Source organism: Salmo salar, chromosome 12, assembly GCF_965601325.2.
Source record: "Salmo salar chromosome 12, fSalSal1, whole genome shotgun sequence".
NCBI lineage: Eukaryota > Metazoa > Chordata > Actinopteri > Salmoniformes > Salmonidae > Salmo > Salmo salar.
Genome location: NC_138302.1, coordinates 60115390 through 60130631, shown reverse-complemented (window position 1 = coordinate 60130631; position 15242 = coordinate 60115390). Strand labels below are relative to the sequence as shown.

At 43.6% G+C, this 15242-nt stretch overlaps 1 protein-coding gene across 4 annotated transcripts; it reads left to right on the top strand.

The window, feature by feature from the left end:
• Positions 1-71: 71 nt before the first annotated feature.
• On the top strand, positions 72-14849 carry LOC100196839 (eukaryotic translation initiation factor 4E transporter). 4 transcript variants are annotated; one of them, XM_082959171.1, is made up of 19 exons: positions 72-382; positions 1250-1445; positions 1529-1602; positions 1711-1835; positions 2058-2317; positions 4455-4647; positions 5494-5663; positions 6602-6740; positions 7480-7659; positions 7889-8214; positions 9095-9175; positions 9374-9557; positions 11098-11195; positions 11586-11725; positions 12008-12080; positions 12395-12509; positions 12722-13042; positions 13284-13439; positions 13629-14849. In XM_082959171.1, the coding sequence occupies exons 2-19, from the start codon at positions 1302-1304 to the stop codon at positions 13826-13828; spliced, it is 2979 nt and encodes a 992-aa protein (XP_082815297.1). In that variant the 5' UTR covers positions 72-382; positions 1250-1301; the 3' UTR covers positions 13829-14849. The 4 variants fall into 4 exon arrangements, with proteins under 4 accessions (XP_082815297.1, XP_082815298.1, XP_082815295.1 ...); XM_082959172.1 differs by having other exon boundaries at positions 5494-5693; positions 7889-8163; XM_082959169.1 differs by having other exon boundaries at positions 5494-5693.
• Positions 14850-15242: the final 393 nt, after the last annotated feature.

Here is a 15242-nt window from a genome sequence, read left to right as displayed (position 1 = left end):
AATGGTTTAAATTAATGATTTATAATATTTTCATATGTTTGAGTAAGGCACTAGTGATGGGCACTATATAATCCTACGAAGGACCCTCATTCAGAAGCGGTGATCGGAGAAAAATCACTGCTACGACTGAGAAAAGAGACCAAAGAGAAGTATATTTCGACATTCGAATACAATCCCAGCAAGACGCTAGTATACGTTTGGATTTCTGTTCGTAGAAATATCACGGGCGTTGGCTGTTTGCCAAAATAACAACCCTAGCTGTTTAGAAAAACGTATCGTACTTATTGGAAGGCTTTATCTCCAGCAAGCTAGCTGGCTAACTAGCCATAGAGCTAGCTTAGCTAGCTTCTGAGTTGGCTTCAAACGTTTTCTAAACAGCATTGTAAGTTAATTGTTACCTTCTACATGTATAAGTATCTGCAATTTATCCAGAGTGATATGATGGCGTGTTTGTTTGCTTGGTTAACGTTACATATGCACTCGGCGTTTATCAATTGAATAGCCGAACACAAACGTTAACTAGCTATCAGATTAGCCGACAAGTCGGCTTTCAGGCTAACTAGCTAAACTAAAGTTTTGGCAGCTAACTAGCTAATGTTCGCTAACTAGTTACCAGTAAACCAAACACAACGGTCGTGTAATTTAGCTAATTGTCCGCCGTCCATCGAAGATTTGACTAGGGTCTTGTAAATTGGCATCAACATATGCATTAGCTACATCTGCCAACGCAGTTTTGCCAATTAGCTAGTTAACTACGCAAATATGCTAACTAACGTTAGCTAACTTAGATTGACAGCTTGTTAATTAATTCTGGCCAGTTTCCTAGCATGCTAACGATAGCCAATTTAGCTACTTAATTGCTATGAATTAGTTTGCCTGTGCCGCTCAGGTATGGATGACATGTTGCCAGGCCAGCTTCCTTTGGCAAATTGGTTGAGTCGGATTTTATCACCAGTCCACGTCGAAGCCCTTGCGCTAATGTCGTTCATATACCTCGGTGCTTAATGTGTTAAGGTATAGATTTTTCGACTAACGTCATTGATCTTAGCTTGTTGCGTTTTACTATTGTATCGATATTACTACACAAACTACATTTTAAAAGTGTGCCAATACGTTTTAATGTCTTTGCACGTACTTTATCAGCAGTGTCTTCCTGACCAATATAGAATTACTTTTATGTTTATGAATTGTAATTACTTTTGGTAAGCCTGTGAGGGTTATGTCATAACAGCATGTCGTTTTTCAACAGGTCAACTACTAGTCTCAGAAGCCATACATTGCTTTAGCCCCCTAAAATAGTCATGGAAAAGGATGCTTGTGTAGAGGAGGATGCTTGTGTAGAGGAGGATGCTTGTGTAGAGGAGCAGGAGAATGGTGACACAGTGGTGGTGAAAGACGAAGTGGTCAAGGAATCAACAGGACCATCCCCTTACAGATACACCAAGGTATTTGGAGATAGGCCTAGTATAAGTTGATAGATGTGCAAGTTATTGGATTGCTTCATGGACATAATGTGTTCTTCTTACAGGAGCAGCTTTTGGAGATTAAAGATTTCCCAATTTCTAATGAAAGGCCAGACTGTCTTTCTGGAAAATATGACAGGTGAGTGTTTTACTTTGTCAACCTTTGGATTAACTTGACACCCTACAAAGCTTATAGTATTAGCCAATCATGCTAACTGTTGAGTTTGGTCTTGTTTTTGGACCACAGTGATGGTGTTTGGGACCCTGAGAAGTGGCATGCATCGCTGTACCCCACCTCAGAGTGCAGCTCACCTGTGGATGGATATAAGGACTTTGTGGATGATAGGGTCCCTCTAAAACGTAGAATTGCAGGTAAATAAATCATGTAGTATATTGATAGCTGATATTCAAATTCCTGTGGCATACATTTCAAATCGTCTGTTCCATATTCAATAAGGGTTGAGGGGGTTTGAGCTCAAATTAATTTGGCTACCCTTAGACGTGCCACATTGCTTACACTTACTATGCTTTGTAAAATACAACATGAAGCATTATAGTGGATGTTATGTTTGTGCCTTGAAACGCTGTCGTCAGATCCCCGCGAGCGACTAAAGGAGGATGACCTGGACGTGGTGCTCAGCCCCCAGCGTCGTAGCTTTGGAGGGGGCTGTGTTGGCAATGCTTTGCCTGCACCCACCCGCCGCCCCATCAGCCCCCTGGAGAATAAGGAGAACGAGAGTCTCCGGCTAGGTGGGGCGCGGCGCATTGGCAGTGGCCGCATCATGGCGGCGCGAGGCTTCGAGAGGGAACCCCGCATGGAGAAGGAACGGGACTTCAAAGATAAGAGGTTCAGGGTTAGTGTCTGTTGCTTCCTGATCTGCATTCAATTGAAACTATTTATCCTTTTAGGGCTATTCTATCTGTATGTACCGACCCCACAAAATGGCAATTACTTGTGCTCAAGGGGAGGCATACGTTCTGCAGTAATCAATCTAAATGACAATCAGGAGCTGTGTACACTCCATTATTTCCTCTTTAAAGCTGCAATCTGTAACCTGACCAAATTTGGGTAGAAATGTGAGTTATAGATCTCATTCTCATTGAAAGCAAGTCTAAGACACTGATAAAAATAAAGGTAAGAAAAAGAAAGCAATCTGGTCTGTGCACTATTTCTGTTTACTGTTCTGAAGTTTATTTTTTGTGCGTTTTACTTTCGGTTTTGTACACCAGCTGAAAATAAAATATTTTTAGTTCTGGATATTTCAGTGGTTAGATGATACAATGGTTCTCAAAACTATACATTACTTGTTTTGTCATTAGGGGAACTATTGGATTTTAAGCAAAAAAGAAATGGCAGTGCGATTTCTGCATATTGTACCTTTTAAATATATCCCATGGTATTTAGCAGCGTGTTAGATTCTATGTTTACTAGTGACTGAAGTGTTAAAATTTATTTACATTACTGTTCAAAAGTTTGGGGTCACTTGGAAAGTTCTGTTTTTGAAAGAAAAGCATTTATTTATTTTTTGGACATTAACATAACATCAAATTGATCAGAAATACAGTGTAGACATTGTTAATGTTGTAAGTGACTATTATAGCTGGAAACTGCTTTTTATTTTAATTTATGGAATATCTGCATTTATCAGCAACCATCACTCCTGGGGTTCCAATGGCATGTTGTGTTAGCTAATCCAAGTTTATCATTTAAAAAAAAACGAATTGATCATTAGAAAACCCTTTTGCAATTGTTAGCACAGCTGAGAACTGTTGTGCTTATTAAAGAAGCAATAAAACTGGCCTTTTATACTAGTTGCGTATCTGGAGCATCAGCATTTGTGGGTTCGATTACAGGCTCAAAATGGCCAGAAACGAAGCACTTTTTCTGAAACTCGTCAGTCTATTCTTGTTCTGAGAAATGAAGGCTATTCCTTGTGAGAAATTGGCTAGAAACTGAAGAGCTGTTACAATGCTGTGTACTACTCCCTTCACAGAACAGCGCAAACGGTCCCTAACCAGAATAGGAAGAGGAGTGGGAGGCCCCGGTGCACAACTGAGCAAGAGGACCAGTACATTCGTGTCTAGTTTGAGAAACAGACACCTCAACTGGCAGCTTCATTAAATAGTACCCGCAAAACACCAGTCTCAACAGTGAAGAGGCGACTCCGGGATGCTGGCCTTCTAGGCAGAGTTGAAAAGAAAAAGCCATATCTCAGACTGGCCAATAAAAAGAAAAGATTAAGATGGGCAAAGGAACACACACAGGAAGATTGGGGAAAAAGTGTTATGGACAGACATCTAAGTTTGAGGTGTTCAGATCACAAAAGAACATTTGCGAGACGCAGAAAAGATGCTGGAGGAGGAATTGCTTGACGCCATCTGTCAAGCATGGTGGAGGCAATGTGATGGTCAAGGGGTGCTTTGGTGGTGGTAAAGTGGAAGATTTGAACAGGCTAAAAGGGATCTTGAAAAGGAAGGTTCACTCCATTTTGCAATGCCATACCCTGTGGACGGTGCTTAATTGGAGCCAATTTCCTCCTACAACAGGACAATGACCCAAAGCACAGCTCCAAACTATGCATTAACTATTTGGGGAAGAAGCAGTCAGCTGGTTTTCTGTCTATATAATGAAGTGGCCAGCACAGTCACCTGTGGGAGCAGCTTGACCGTATGGTATCTAAGTGCCCATCAAGGCAATCCAACTTGTGGGATGTGCTTCAGGAAGCATGGGGTGAAATCTCTTCAGATTACCTCAACAAATTGACAACTAGAATGCCAAAGGTCTGCAAGGCTGTAATTGCTGCAAATTGAGGATTCTTTGAAAGCCAAGTTTGAAGGATATTTTCAATTAATCATTATTTATAAACTTGTCAATGTCTTGAAAAATGATAGGAAATATAGTCAACTAATTTCATGTATGTTTTTATAGAAATTCACTTGTTTTCCAAGTGGCCCCAAACCTTTTTTATATATATTTTTTTCCCCCTGCAGCGAGACTTTGGGGACAAGCGTGTGTTCAGTGAGAGGAGAAGGAACGACGCGGAAGAGGAGCCAGAGTGGTTCTCAGGGGGCCCAACCAGCCAATCAGAGACTATAGAGCTCATTGGCTTTGACGACAAGATCCTGGAGGAGGACAAGCGCAGACCCAAACGGTCCAGGAAGAGGACTGACTCTGTGAGAGAAGGCATGTCATGCTGGGTTCTTCATACTTTTAGATCGTCCCCCAAAATGATCCCATTGGCTTTGCAGTGTTATGGATGCCATGTTCTATTTGTTTTATTTTCTTGGGTCTGGTTCAGGCTTGATATAAGTAGACAAAACATGGACTTAAGTTAGCACTTATTATAAAACATTTTTTACTCAAGTCTATGTTAAAGACATGCACTGGCACTTGGACTAGTATTTCTGTTTTTGACCTCCCACTTTGAGCTGGCTGTGTGAATGTGTAGTTCATGCATGCATAGTCTATGAGCAGAATTACGGTCTTACCTCAATTAGCCATGAAATCCCTAATTTGAAAGCAACTGTTTCCTGGAAGATGTGCAGCAAAATATCCACTACACCCACCCCCATGTGAGCCAGCCCCCCCAGCAACTTGAGTTTCAGCCAATGAATGAACACGTAGTAGAGCGAGGGGAGCATTAACGTGGTGCACTTTGACGTAGTAGGCAATTTTCTGGGACAGTTGGCTCGTGGGCGCTACTTTAAGAACTACTGGCTAAAAAGCATACAAAAGTACTGTAGAATATCAAAATTAACTCATCTCAAGTCTGAATAGGCTCCTTGATGACAAGTGGTGTATATATTTTCTAATTATGACCACACTGATGTGAGGGTCAATGTTTGTGGGTCATGAGCATAGTAGCGTTTCTTCCTTTACAATGTACAGGTATGTCCTAAGTGTTATTTTTTGGGGGGGCTCTAGACACCGAATGATCAGTAAAGTATTTTCTGTATGTTACTGTATGCCATCGGATTGTTTACGGAAAGATGTTACCCTGAATGTTTATTTGCACTTTGTTTATTGCAGTGGAATGTAATGGTGCACTTGCGGAGGAGCCAGAGCAGGTAGTAAAAGACTCTCACTCTACAGCAGACCAGGAGGTCCCACACCCAGCGGTCCTCCCAGAGCAGACATCTGGAGACTTTGACTTCAATGAGTTCTTCAATCTGGAGAAGACCATGCCAGGACTGGCCTCTGTAAGTCCTGGGGAGCACTGCATGTTTAAGGTGTGTTTTGGGTGCTATAAGTTGTGCTCTCTGGGCTAATGTCTACAGTAATGTTCTAAGTTGTATCTAAATGCATCACACATTGGGTTGTAGTTGGCTACACATGGTCCTTTTCTTTTTAAGTGTTCAGTGTAGGTTAAAGGTATAGTTAACTAAAATTACACATTTGTTTCCTTAACATGTAAGCGGTGTGTGTGGACCAAGTGTTTTGGCAGTCCGTGCTTTAGTTTCCCTGGCACTGTTTCCACATGCTAATTTTTTTTGCATTTGTTAGCATGTGAACTGTGCCATGGAAATCAAAGCATAGATTGCTGTCATACCTTGTCCACAAAATGCTTACGATTGCTGTCATACCTTACAGGGTAAGGAAACCAATATTATTTTCTAATTTGGGTTAACTATCCCTTTAACCTACACTGGTTAGTTCCATGGTTTTATCACTTGGTACTGTCCTTTGCCTGTTTGGATGGGTGGTGGTAGTGGCAGTATTGTCACCCTGGCCAGGACGATGTTTGTTTATTTGTAAGGTTTTCCTGGTGTATTGTCATTTTCCAGTGAAACGTTGTCGTAAGGCAACAGGTTTTACCTCCAGTAGGGTAGATTTGTTAGGTTCAGTCAATGCAAATTTATGCCCATCTGTTCCAGTTTATTCAACACTTATAACAATACCTTGCGAAGGAATCTATCAAAAAGGAAATTAGCTATGGGATAGGGAAATAAAGTACAGATTCAATGAAGAGTACAATACCGTCAAAAAGCACTGACAAAATGCATCCAAAAAGCCCAAAAGTGTGCAGATGGACAGCGCCGTAAACGTAAGTGCAACCTTTGCTCACACCCACCCTTTAGCAGTCTGCCACTCTGGACCAGCAGCTTGCATCTGACTGGCCTCTGGTTCTGTGTTGCAGATGATAGAGGATGTTCTGGGGGAGGGCCCTGTTTCGGCCAGCCGTTTCAGCCGGTGGTTCTCCAGCAACCTGAGTCCCTCAGGCAGCCGCTCTTCCAGCCTGCGCTCCACCCCCCATGAGGAGCTGGAGAGACTGGCTGGTAAGAGGGCTGCTTCGGAAATAAATGTTTTTGATTAATACTAATGTGTTGCCCTCAAGGATCAAACAGTCCCTCCAGGACTTTGCAGGAATGTTTTGTGATAATTGCGTACAAAAATGCAAATGTTTATTTTGTTGGAATTCTACTGTTTTGCATGGCAATGTGGGATATTTGTCGGGAAAATGTGCTGACGAGGGAGAGTTTGACGTGGCTTGATTGAACCATATAATGCGGTAAATGTGTAGTGATTGGTTGAAATTGCGAGCCCTCTTTTGTACTGCCATGAGGGTGTTTTTGTTGTTGAGATAATACTGCCATTATTTGACTACTTTATGTGGAAAAAGAGCAGTTGTTTTTTGCAAGAGAAATTGCACTTGCGGAATCCTGACAGGGACTGATCAAATACACATCGTATTTTTATATTTGTTTTTTGTAACCCAGCATGGAATTCAAGTAAGGGAAATGCATATTGGAACGCATCCTCACAAACATTGGCCCTCATTTAGTTAAGTATATATATATTTTTTTTATGCAGTCTTGCATATGGAGGACCACCCTGAAACTTGTCATATAATCATAAAGCCACAACGTTTCTGTTTTGATATGATGGTTCTTAACTTTTTTTTAATAGCCACAATTTCTGAAATGACATACAAACCCCTCTAAGGACTCCATGATGCTTTTTGTTTTGACTGCGCACATTTTCTGAGGTTTTTGGAAATTACTTACCTTCTCTCAGGGCAGGACCCCCGCTGCACGTCACCCAGCCAGATGGGCCCTGTCCCCTACTTTACCCCCATCCAGTCGGTGGAGCACCGGGACAAGGTGGACATTCTGGAGCTGTTACACAAGGCCAAGATAGACCTGAAGCCTCTCCTCTCCAGCCTCAACGTCAACAAGCAACGGCTACAGCAGAGCAGTAAGTCGCAATTGTTCACGTGACCAGTACTTAATTTCCATTGGGGTCGTTTCATTAGAGCACGAAAACATTTTGTAATGGGAAAACAATTGTTTTGTATTAAACAGTTCCAGGCAGTTCCATGTTTCAGTCTGCTTTCTTTTGTTTGCTGCCTAATGTTATATGGTGAATTTGCAGTGAGACATGTACACTTTTCCAACACCTGTAAAGCCCTCATCTTGTCCCCTAGCTAACTCAGGTGTAGTGCTCTCTCTGGAGGAGGTAGAGGGAGGCCTGAAGGGGCTAAAGGTGGGCTCTGAGCAGAACCACCAGTCTCATCGGACACTGCACCAGAATCCGCATCGGGGAGGAATCAGAGGCAGCACCAGCAGTGGCACACCCTTCATGGCTGAGCACTTGGAGCAGGCTCTAACCGGCGGTGTAGGCCCCAGTGCAGGGCTGCCCAGGTCACAGGCCAGAGACCCTGACATGTCAGCCTTCAACAAGCTGGTCAGCAGCATGAAGGCAAGTGGAACTCTGCCTACCCACCCCAAAGCCAACCAAGTGAACAACAACGTAAGTGTGCCACTCTCGGATGATGTTTAAAAAGCACCGACTGTCCTGTCGGCAAGCTGCCTCAGGTAACGCTGGATGTGTAAACCCTTACGGCTTTGAGCTGCATGCCGCTTCAGGTAAACTGACCCTTGCGTGTGTGCTGCTGAATGTTTGGCCTCTTACATCACATGTAAGTGCTACATGTAGGTTCTCAGCCAAATGATGCGTGCAAGCTAGCATCCTAACCATAACGGAACTCCTAGACTAATAGTTGTCAGGTCTGGAAAATGATGGGCATAAATTTGTATAGTTCGAGTTCCTCCCAGGAGTTGTTCTGGATTCACATTAACTCCTATGAACTAACATGTCAATCAAATGATTGCATACAGAAGATTTGTATTTACATTAAACCTTAATGTTATCCTTTATCAAATTAGACTGGTTTACCCTTATGTCCTGTAACATTTGGAGGGTGGGGGGGGTGGTGTGTGCCCTGGTGAATTTGTCAGGGTCTGTCACTTTGGTGTCTGGGCATGGAGGTCTACATTCAGGACCATTTCATTGCCTCTGGCTGAGCCATGCTATGCTCGTCTCAATCCCAATGGGCTTTTCATATCTGATGATCAATTAATGTTGCATTTTGGTTGTTCATCTGCTGCAACGTTAGAATTTAGTCAAATAGGTTGTTACATATACGTCATTACATTACAATCTCATAATTTTCCATTGGATGAGTAACTTGTATTTGGACATTTGACAACATTGTAGCAATGTCTAACAATGTTAATTGGTCTGATGCATAACATTTATGCAAGTGAAAAATGCCCAGAGGGATTGGTTTTAAAAGCAGTGTACAACCAAGAATGCTGTCTGATTGCACATTCTTCCACCCCTGTTACAGCTCAATCAGCCCACAGACCCTGCTATAGTGCCCCTGCCTGAAGTCACAGTGCCTGCCCCATTGCAGAAGAACGTATTCCAGGTGTGTAGTTTGGGGCTAGCTCGTGTTATCAGGGTGGGGGTGTGGAACTCTGTTAAAATAGTACTTATTTTAAGCTGTTGAGTCTGATACGCTGTAGCATTCTGGTTGGGGTGTTTTCTAAGGAATAAGGGGCTGGTGTTATGTTGTGTGGCTCAGTTGGAGTGTTGGTCCTGTCTGAGCTGTGTGTAATTGCTACAGGAGCTTCTAGGTGCCCAGGGCCCTCCCCGTAGCGGCTCCCCGACCCTCCATAGTGTGCTAGGCAGCACTGACGCCCCTCCACCCCCTGGGCCTGGTCTTCAGCACAGGGGGCCCTCACCTCCACTCTTCCTACAGAGGGCTCCTTTGCCTGACTACTTCCATGGACGCATGCGGCCACCCGCTGGTAAGCATTACATCAATATGGAAGCAAAGGGTGGTGTTCATTTAGGGCACACTGTAGCTACGGAAACAACTGGGCACTACAGTGCGACCACTTGAATTTGCGCCTAAAAATAGATGTGAGAACTGAACAAGTCGCGTATGAGCACGTGGAGGTTGATTTATAGCAACGAAATTGCTGCCTTAACTAATTCTGCGGTTTTGTTTCATTGCAGGTAGCTAATCACAGAACTCTACTGAACAAAAATAGAAACACAATAGTTTCAGAGATTTTACTGAGTTACAGTTCCTAATAAGGATATGAGTTAATTTAAATAAATGTATTAGGCCTTTTATCTATGCTTTTCACATGACTGGGAAGGGGTGCAGCCATGGGTGGGCCTTGAAGGGCATAGGCCCACCCACTGGGGAGCCAGGCCCAGCCAATTAGAATTAGTTTTTTTCCCACACAAGGGCTTTATTACAGATATAAATACTCCTCAGCCCCCCCAATTAGATGATCCTGCAGGTGAAGAACAGTGCAAGGTGCACCTGCGTAATGATCATGCTGTTTAATCTGTTTCTTGATATGCTGTGGCTGGATTATTTTGGCAATGGAGAAGTCCTCATTAACAGGGATCTAAACACATATTTGAGAATTAAGCTTTGTGTGTGTATGGACAATTTCTGTGATTTCAGCTCATGGGACCAACACTACTACATGTTGCATTTTTGTTTTTGTTCAGTCTGTAGTCTCATATCCCACCTCGTGCAGCAACCTGTGCTCCTGAAAGATTCAATTTTAGAAGCTCACAGGCATGAAGTTTGAATTTATCTGAAAGTCTATTAGTGACTTTGTAGTGTTTCTTGGCAGTTTACATCGGTTTGTTCACACGCTAAATTGTTTGGCAATCTTTGTTTGACCTTGCTCAACTGCTAGGAAAGAGACGTCGGCGCATCTAATCTCCAATGTTACCAAATATTTTTCAGCGAAATCGTCTCCTGGCTGCTTGATAAATCGGTAGGTGACGTTTTGCCGTGACTATGTAACAGCACCCATTTGCCTTGCTGCGGTCCCCGACATAGCGTTTTCGCCTTCCTACCCGTGTTTCCTTCCAGTACGTGCACCGTTGCTGTGACTTCTGCTCAGACATCTTCTCCCACTCTCGTTTGCTGTAGAATTGAGTGTGAGAAATCGCTAAATGCCATGTCTAAACTCCCCCAAAGGCAGCCCGAGAAGTCGCTGAATTTGTCGCTTGAATATTTGACCGTTAAGTGGCTGATAACTCACGAAATATAGCAACAGTCACTAAGTTTCCAACACTGTTGATCTCAGACGTTGCCACAGTAACAGCCCATCCCTTAAAGGGGCAGCTGAACATTTGTCTCACCTAAGTGACTGTTTGAGGGTACATTGTACTTGATTGAGCATGGAACACTCCAATAATGTTTTAATTAACTTTTAGTAATTTATCATAAACACACTTCCCTCATATTTTCATTGTGTACCTAAATGTCTTTGTGCTCCTAACATTTTGTGATTTGTCTGATTGGTCTTGTTTCAGGGTACCCTGTTGGTGCGGTGCCCATGATGGGGGAGCAGTTCCCAGATATGCATAGATCCCTCAGCCCTGGACATGGACCCACCCTACACCAGCAACAGGTTAGTGATGTTGTTTATCAAATTGGCCAATGTTGGGACAGAACCTTATCTGAAGCACGTATAACATCAAATCAATAATTGTTTATGGTGCAACACCCTTTGTTAGATTTTGCGTTGTCTTGGTAACCAAACAATTATGGCATGCAAACTGAAACCAGAGATGGGGTGTCATTCATTCCATGGAGGGCCTAATGTCTGCAGGTTTTGGTTTTCCCTTTCAATTAAGCCCTAGACAACCATGTGAGGAGAGTTCTTTACCAATTAGACCTTAATTCATCAAGTACAAGGGAGGAGCGAAAACCCGCAGATACTCGGCCCTCTGTGGAATGCGTTTGACTCATGGTGTAAGTAAAAACTGGTGGTTGATGACACTGCCTCCTTTGCCTCCAGATGAGGGCGCTGTCCATGGCTGTGGACCAGGCTGACCTGGAGGCTCTGATTAACCAGCAGGACCTTGCTCTCCATGCCCACAGCGCCTTCCAGACCGGTTACAACAAACTGCCTCCGAACAAGGTCTACCAACACAACAGGTGACTGAGTTTTTGTCTCTTTTGAAGTAGGGTTAGAATTTGATATCTTTCACAATTTATGGGGGTGACATTGATATTTCAAGTCTTATGGGGAGGGCACCTGATTTATAAAAAATATTAAAAAATAGTTAGTTTTTTTTGTTAGGGGTTCCCATCCCTCCTGTAATTCCAACTTTGGTTTTAAGTTTAAATTGTGATTTTACAAGTTTGGCAACCCAAAGCATGGAAATGTTGGCTATTTATTGCTGGATTTACATTGACGTGTGTTATCCGGCAACCCAGGATGAACCGATCCCCTGGTCCAGGCACTCATCCTGCAGGCAGACACTCCCCTGGCAACACAGTCACCAGCATGGTACGTCGAAAGGTTGTCTGCGTCGTATTCATTAGTCGCCAACCAGAAAACCAAAATGGGGCAGGACTACCTGAACTTGTCCAATAAGAAACACATTCCGTTTTCCAGTGAAAACATTGTAACCTTGTTCAAACCCATAGTGGTTTCAGGAAACAAATGCTTATTTATCAAACTGTCTGTTACTCTTCCTTTTAAAGTGGACACTTCCCATCTGCTCAGTATTGATCAACTGTCTGGTTTAAGTTGCATGTTACTTTTTCTTTTTTAAATGCCCTCCTATATAACTTAACTACTGATGCTTGTGTGTTGTACAGCTGTCACCATCTTTCGTGCCCACGTCTGTGATCCGTAAGATGTACGAGACGAAAGAGAAGAGTCGCGATGAGCCAGGTAGTCGTCCAGACAGCAAGGAGGGCCACTCCCAAGAGGGTATGTTCATCAACGGCAGTTTTTTTTTTTTTTTTTTCTTAATTTTACTGTCAGAGGTTTGCATGTCAGTATTGACATTGTTTGGGAAATGCATTGAAGGCAACCTCAGGTAAAACCAGGTGGATGAATTCCCATGTCTCTGCTCCTTACTTGTGCGATGTTGTTTCTGCTGCTGTCTTGTCTAATGTAGCATTTGTGCACCTGTGTTATAGACAGGCGCTCTCCCAGCTCTTTTCTGGATGGGATAGGCAGTAGTGGTTCTCAGTTGGGAGGGGTGAAGGCCTCCTCCCAGGCTCGCCAGCACGCCCAGGACCGCCCCAGACCAGGCTCTGCCGGGCACCACACCCCCACCCTGGTGTCCCCCGGGGAAGGGCGAGGCCGACCCTGCCCTATCTACCCGATACCACTGCTATCCCACGGACATGTGCCCATGGTGCGCCCCCCTCCGCCCCAGCTCCATCCCAGCCTTGTGCAGAGGATGCTGACCCAGGGCATCCAGCCACAGCAGCTAGGCCCTGCTCTGGTGCAGGCAGGTTAGTACTGGTCTACCTGTTTACAGTACCTAGCTATTCTAAACCATCACATAAGGCCACTGTGAAGGGTTTTATAAGTTTCAAGATGAGTTGGCCTATTGACAATAACACCATGCCTATATTACCAGGGGTATGTAGAAAACTATAGTTGGAGTTTGTTTTTAGGATGAGTTTACCTGCAATGTATGGTTGCGGTGTGTGGCAACTACTGAGCTCACTGACATTTCATTTTCCATCCTAGGCATATTTCCACAGCATGTTGACCTCTCTCAGCTTCAGGGTTTGCCCCCTGCCCTGCTAGGACAACCCCTCTACCCTCTAGGGGCGACAGGACACCCCCTCTTACCTCCACGAGCCAGCAATCACATGCAGCTAATGCAGCAGCAACCAAGACCAAGTAAGTGACATTTTCTGTTCAGTCTGTCATTGTTCAACATGAACACCTGTTTTGCATTTGTTTTACTAGTGTTTATGCAGAGATGGAGGGCACCACAAGCTTGGCACAGTGTATCCCTTTTTTAAGGACATTAGTTTCCCAATGTTCCGAATGGCCTTTGCTGATGAATTTCATTCTCTCTCCTCCCAGTGCATCCATCAGTCCCAGGCCACCAGTCGCAGAACCTCGGCCCTCACCGGACGAGCCACTCCCAGCAACATGGGGGTAGCCCCACTAGTGTGGGGGGAGCTGGTCTGTCTAAGTGGTTTGGCTCAGATGTGCTGCAGCAGCCCCTTCCTTCCATGCCTGCTAAGGTCATAAGTGTAGATGAACTGGAGTTTGAGCCCTGAGGAGAGTTTCATACAACCAGAATGCTGGATAAAGGAAGACTTAATTTTCCCCCCTCCTTTCGCCACCGCCCCATTTACAAAAAAGGTGAACTTTAATTTAAGACTAAGCACAGATCCTGGAGAACGAAGAGTCTGTCCATGTTTTGTCTTAAACCTTGAAGTCACTGCTAAGAGTATTGAAGAGGCCTCAACTTAAGGGAAAGACTATGAGTTCTATAAGAATTATTTTCTTTTCTGCAGCATATTTTGGTTTGGGATATGTTTTTCTATCTTTTTTTGCAGTAAATATGAAGTAAATAATTTATAGGCCCAACATTGTACAGACTGTAGGAATGGATCTGATTCTTCTACCTGTACATAAATATGATTTCTTTTTCTTGGTAAGGGGAAGGTTGTATCTTGCTGTTTAAGTGCGAACTGCCGCAGTCAGACGGAGTAGAGACGTGAAGCGAGGGTAGCAGCGCTGCTTTGTCATGTCCTGGTAGTTTTTATTTCTCTCCCCCCCCATGGATTTGAACTGCACTGAGAAAGTTCAATGTTTGATTGTGGAGTTGCCCTGCGTGTACCCCCTCAAAAGATGTCCTCCCTACGGCTTGGTCAGTCGGTGGCACTGCCTGCCCTGTCTGGAAAGGTGACTGGAGTGTTACAGGGGGAACAGCAAGTGCTGGTTGTGCCTTTCTGACTCTCAACTCATCTTTCTGTGATTCTTTGCATCCCATCTGCTTGCCTGCCTCCTTTTCAACAGTATTGGAGAAGGCATAAGGTCCCTCCTGTCGGACCTTCTCCAATGTGTTTTTGAGGAGGTGAAATGATGCAAGGAATTGAGGTAAGATTTGAGAGCCCACAGCTTTTTTTTTTCCCTTTACTGTGTCCCTCCCCCTCTGCCAGTCACTGGAACAGAGAAGCACTTCTGAATCACGTTATCACATTTGGGGGTAGGTGGTAGAGATTCAGTTAATGTGCTATTAAGTTATAAAAGCACAGAATAAATAAAATGTTCAATAAAAAAAATATATCACAATGGCTTTGTTCTCTATTTGTGCGTATTGAACGAAGATTGCTGAAGCCTTAACATGTGTACCTTTGAAAATGCAGGAGAACGTGTGAATACTGCATATTTGGAACAATGAGCGGCTAAGACCGATACAATGTCACAATAACTAAATCAGGCAATGATAATCTCACTTACATGCATATTCTGTTAACGCATACCCAAATGTTGACTCATCCTACAGTATACTCATTTGTGGGCCAAGCATAAGTTGGAGGAATAACATCTGCCTGTTTAAAAAAATGCTTGCCATTTATTCTTAGAACATGTCATTGGCTGAGCTTGCCAATCAGGTTTACTTGGGTGAATATTATCACAGGTACACACTCACCATTCTGTTATGGTATGCCCACATCATTCCAA

Bases quoted from the DNA above. Each gene is read 5' to 3' on its own strand.
- LOC100196839 (XM_082959169.1), top strand. From the start codon at position 1,302: ATGGAAAAGGATGCTTGTGTAGAGGAGGATGCTTGTGTAGAGGAGGAT. The intron at 7,660-7,888 runs GTAAGTCGCAAT...CTTGTCCCCTAG, and splicing joins GCAACGGCTACAGCAGAGCA to CTAACTCAGGTGTAGTGCTC. The intron at 13,043-13,283 runs GTTAGTACTGGT...TTTCCATCCTAG, and splicing joins CCCTGCTCTGGTGCAGGCAG to GCATATTTCCACAGCATGTT.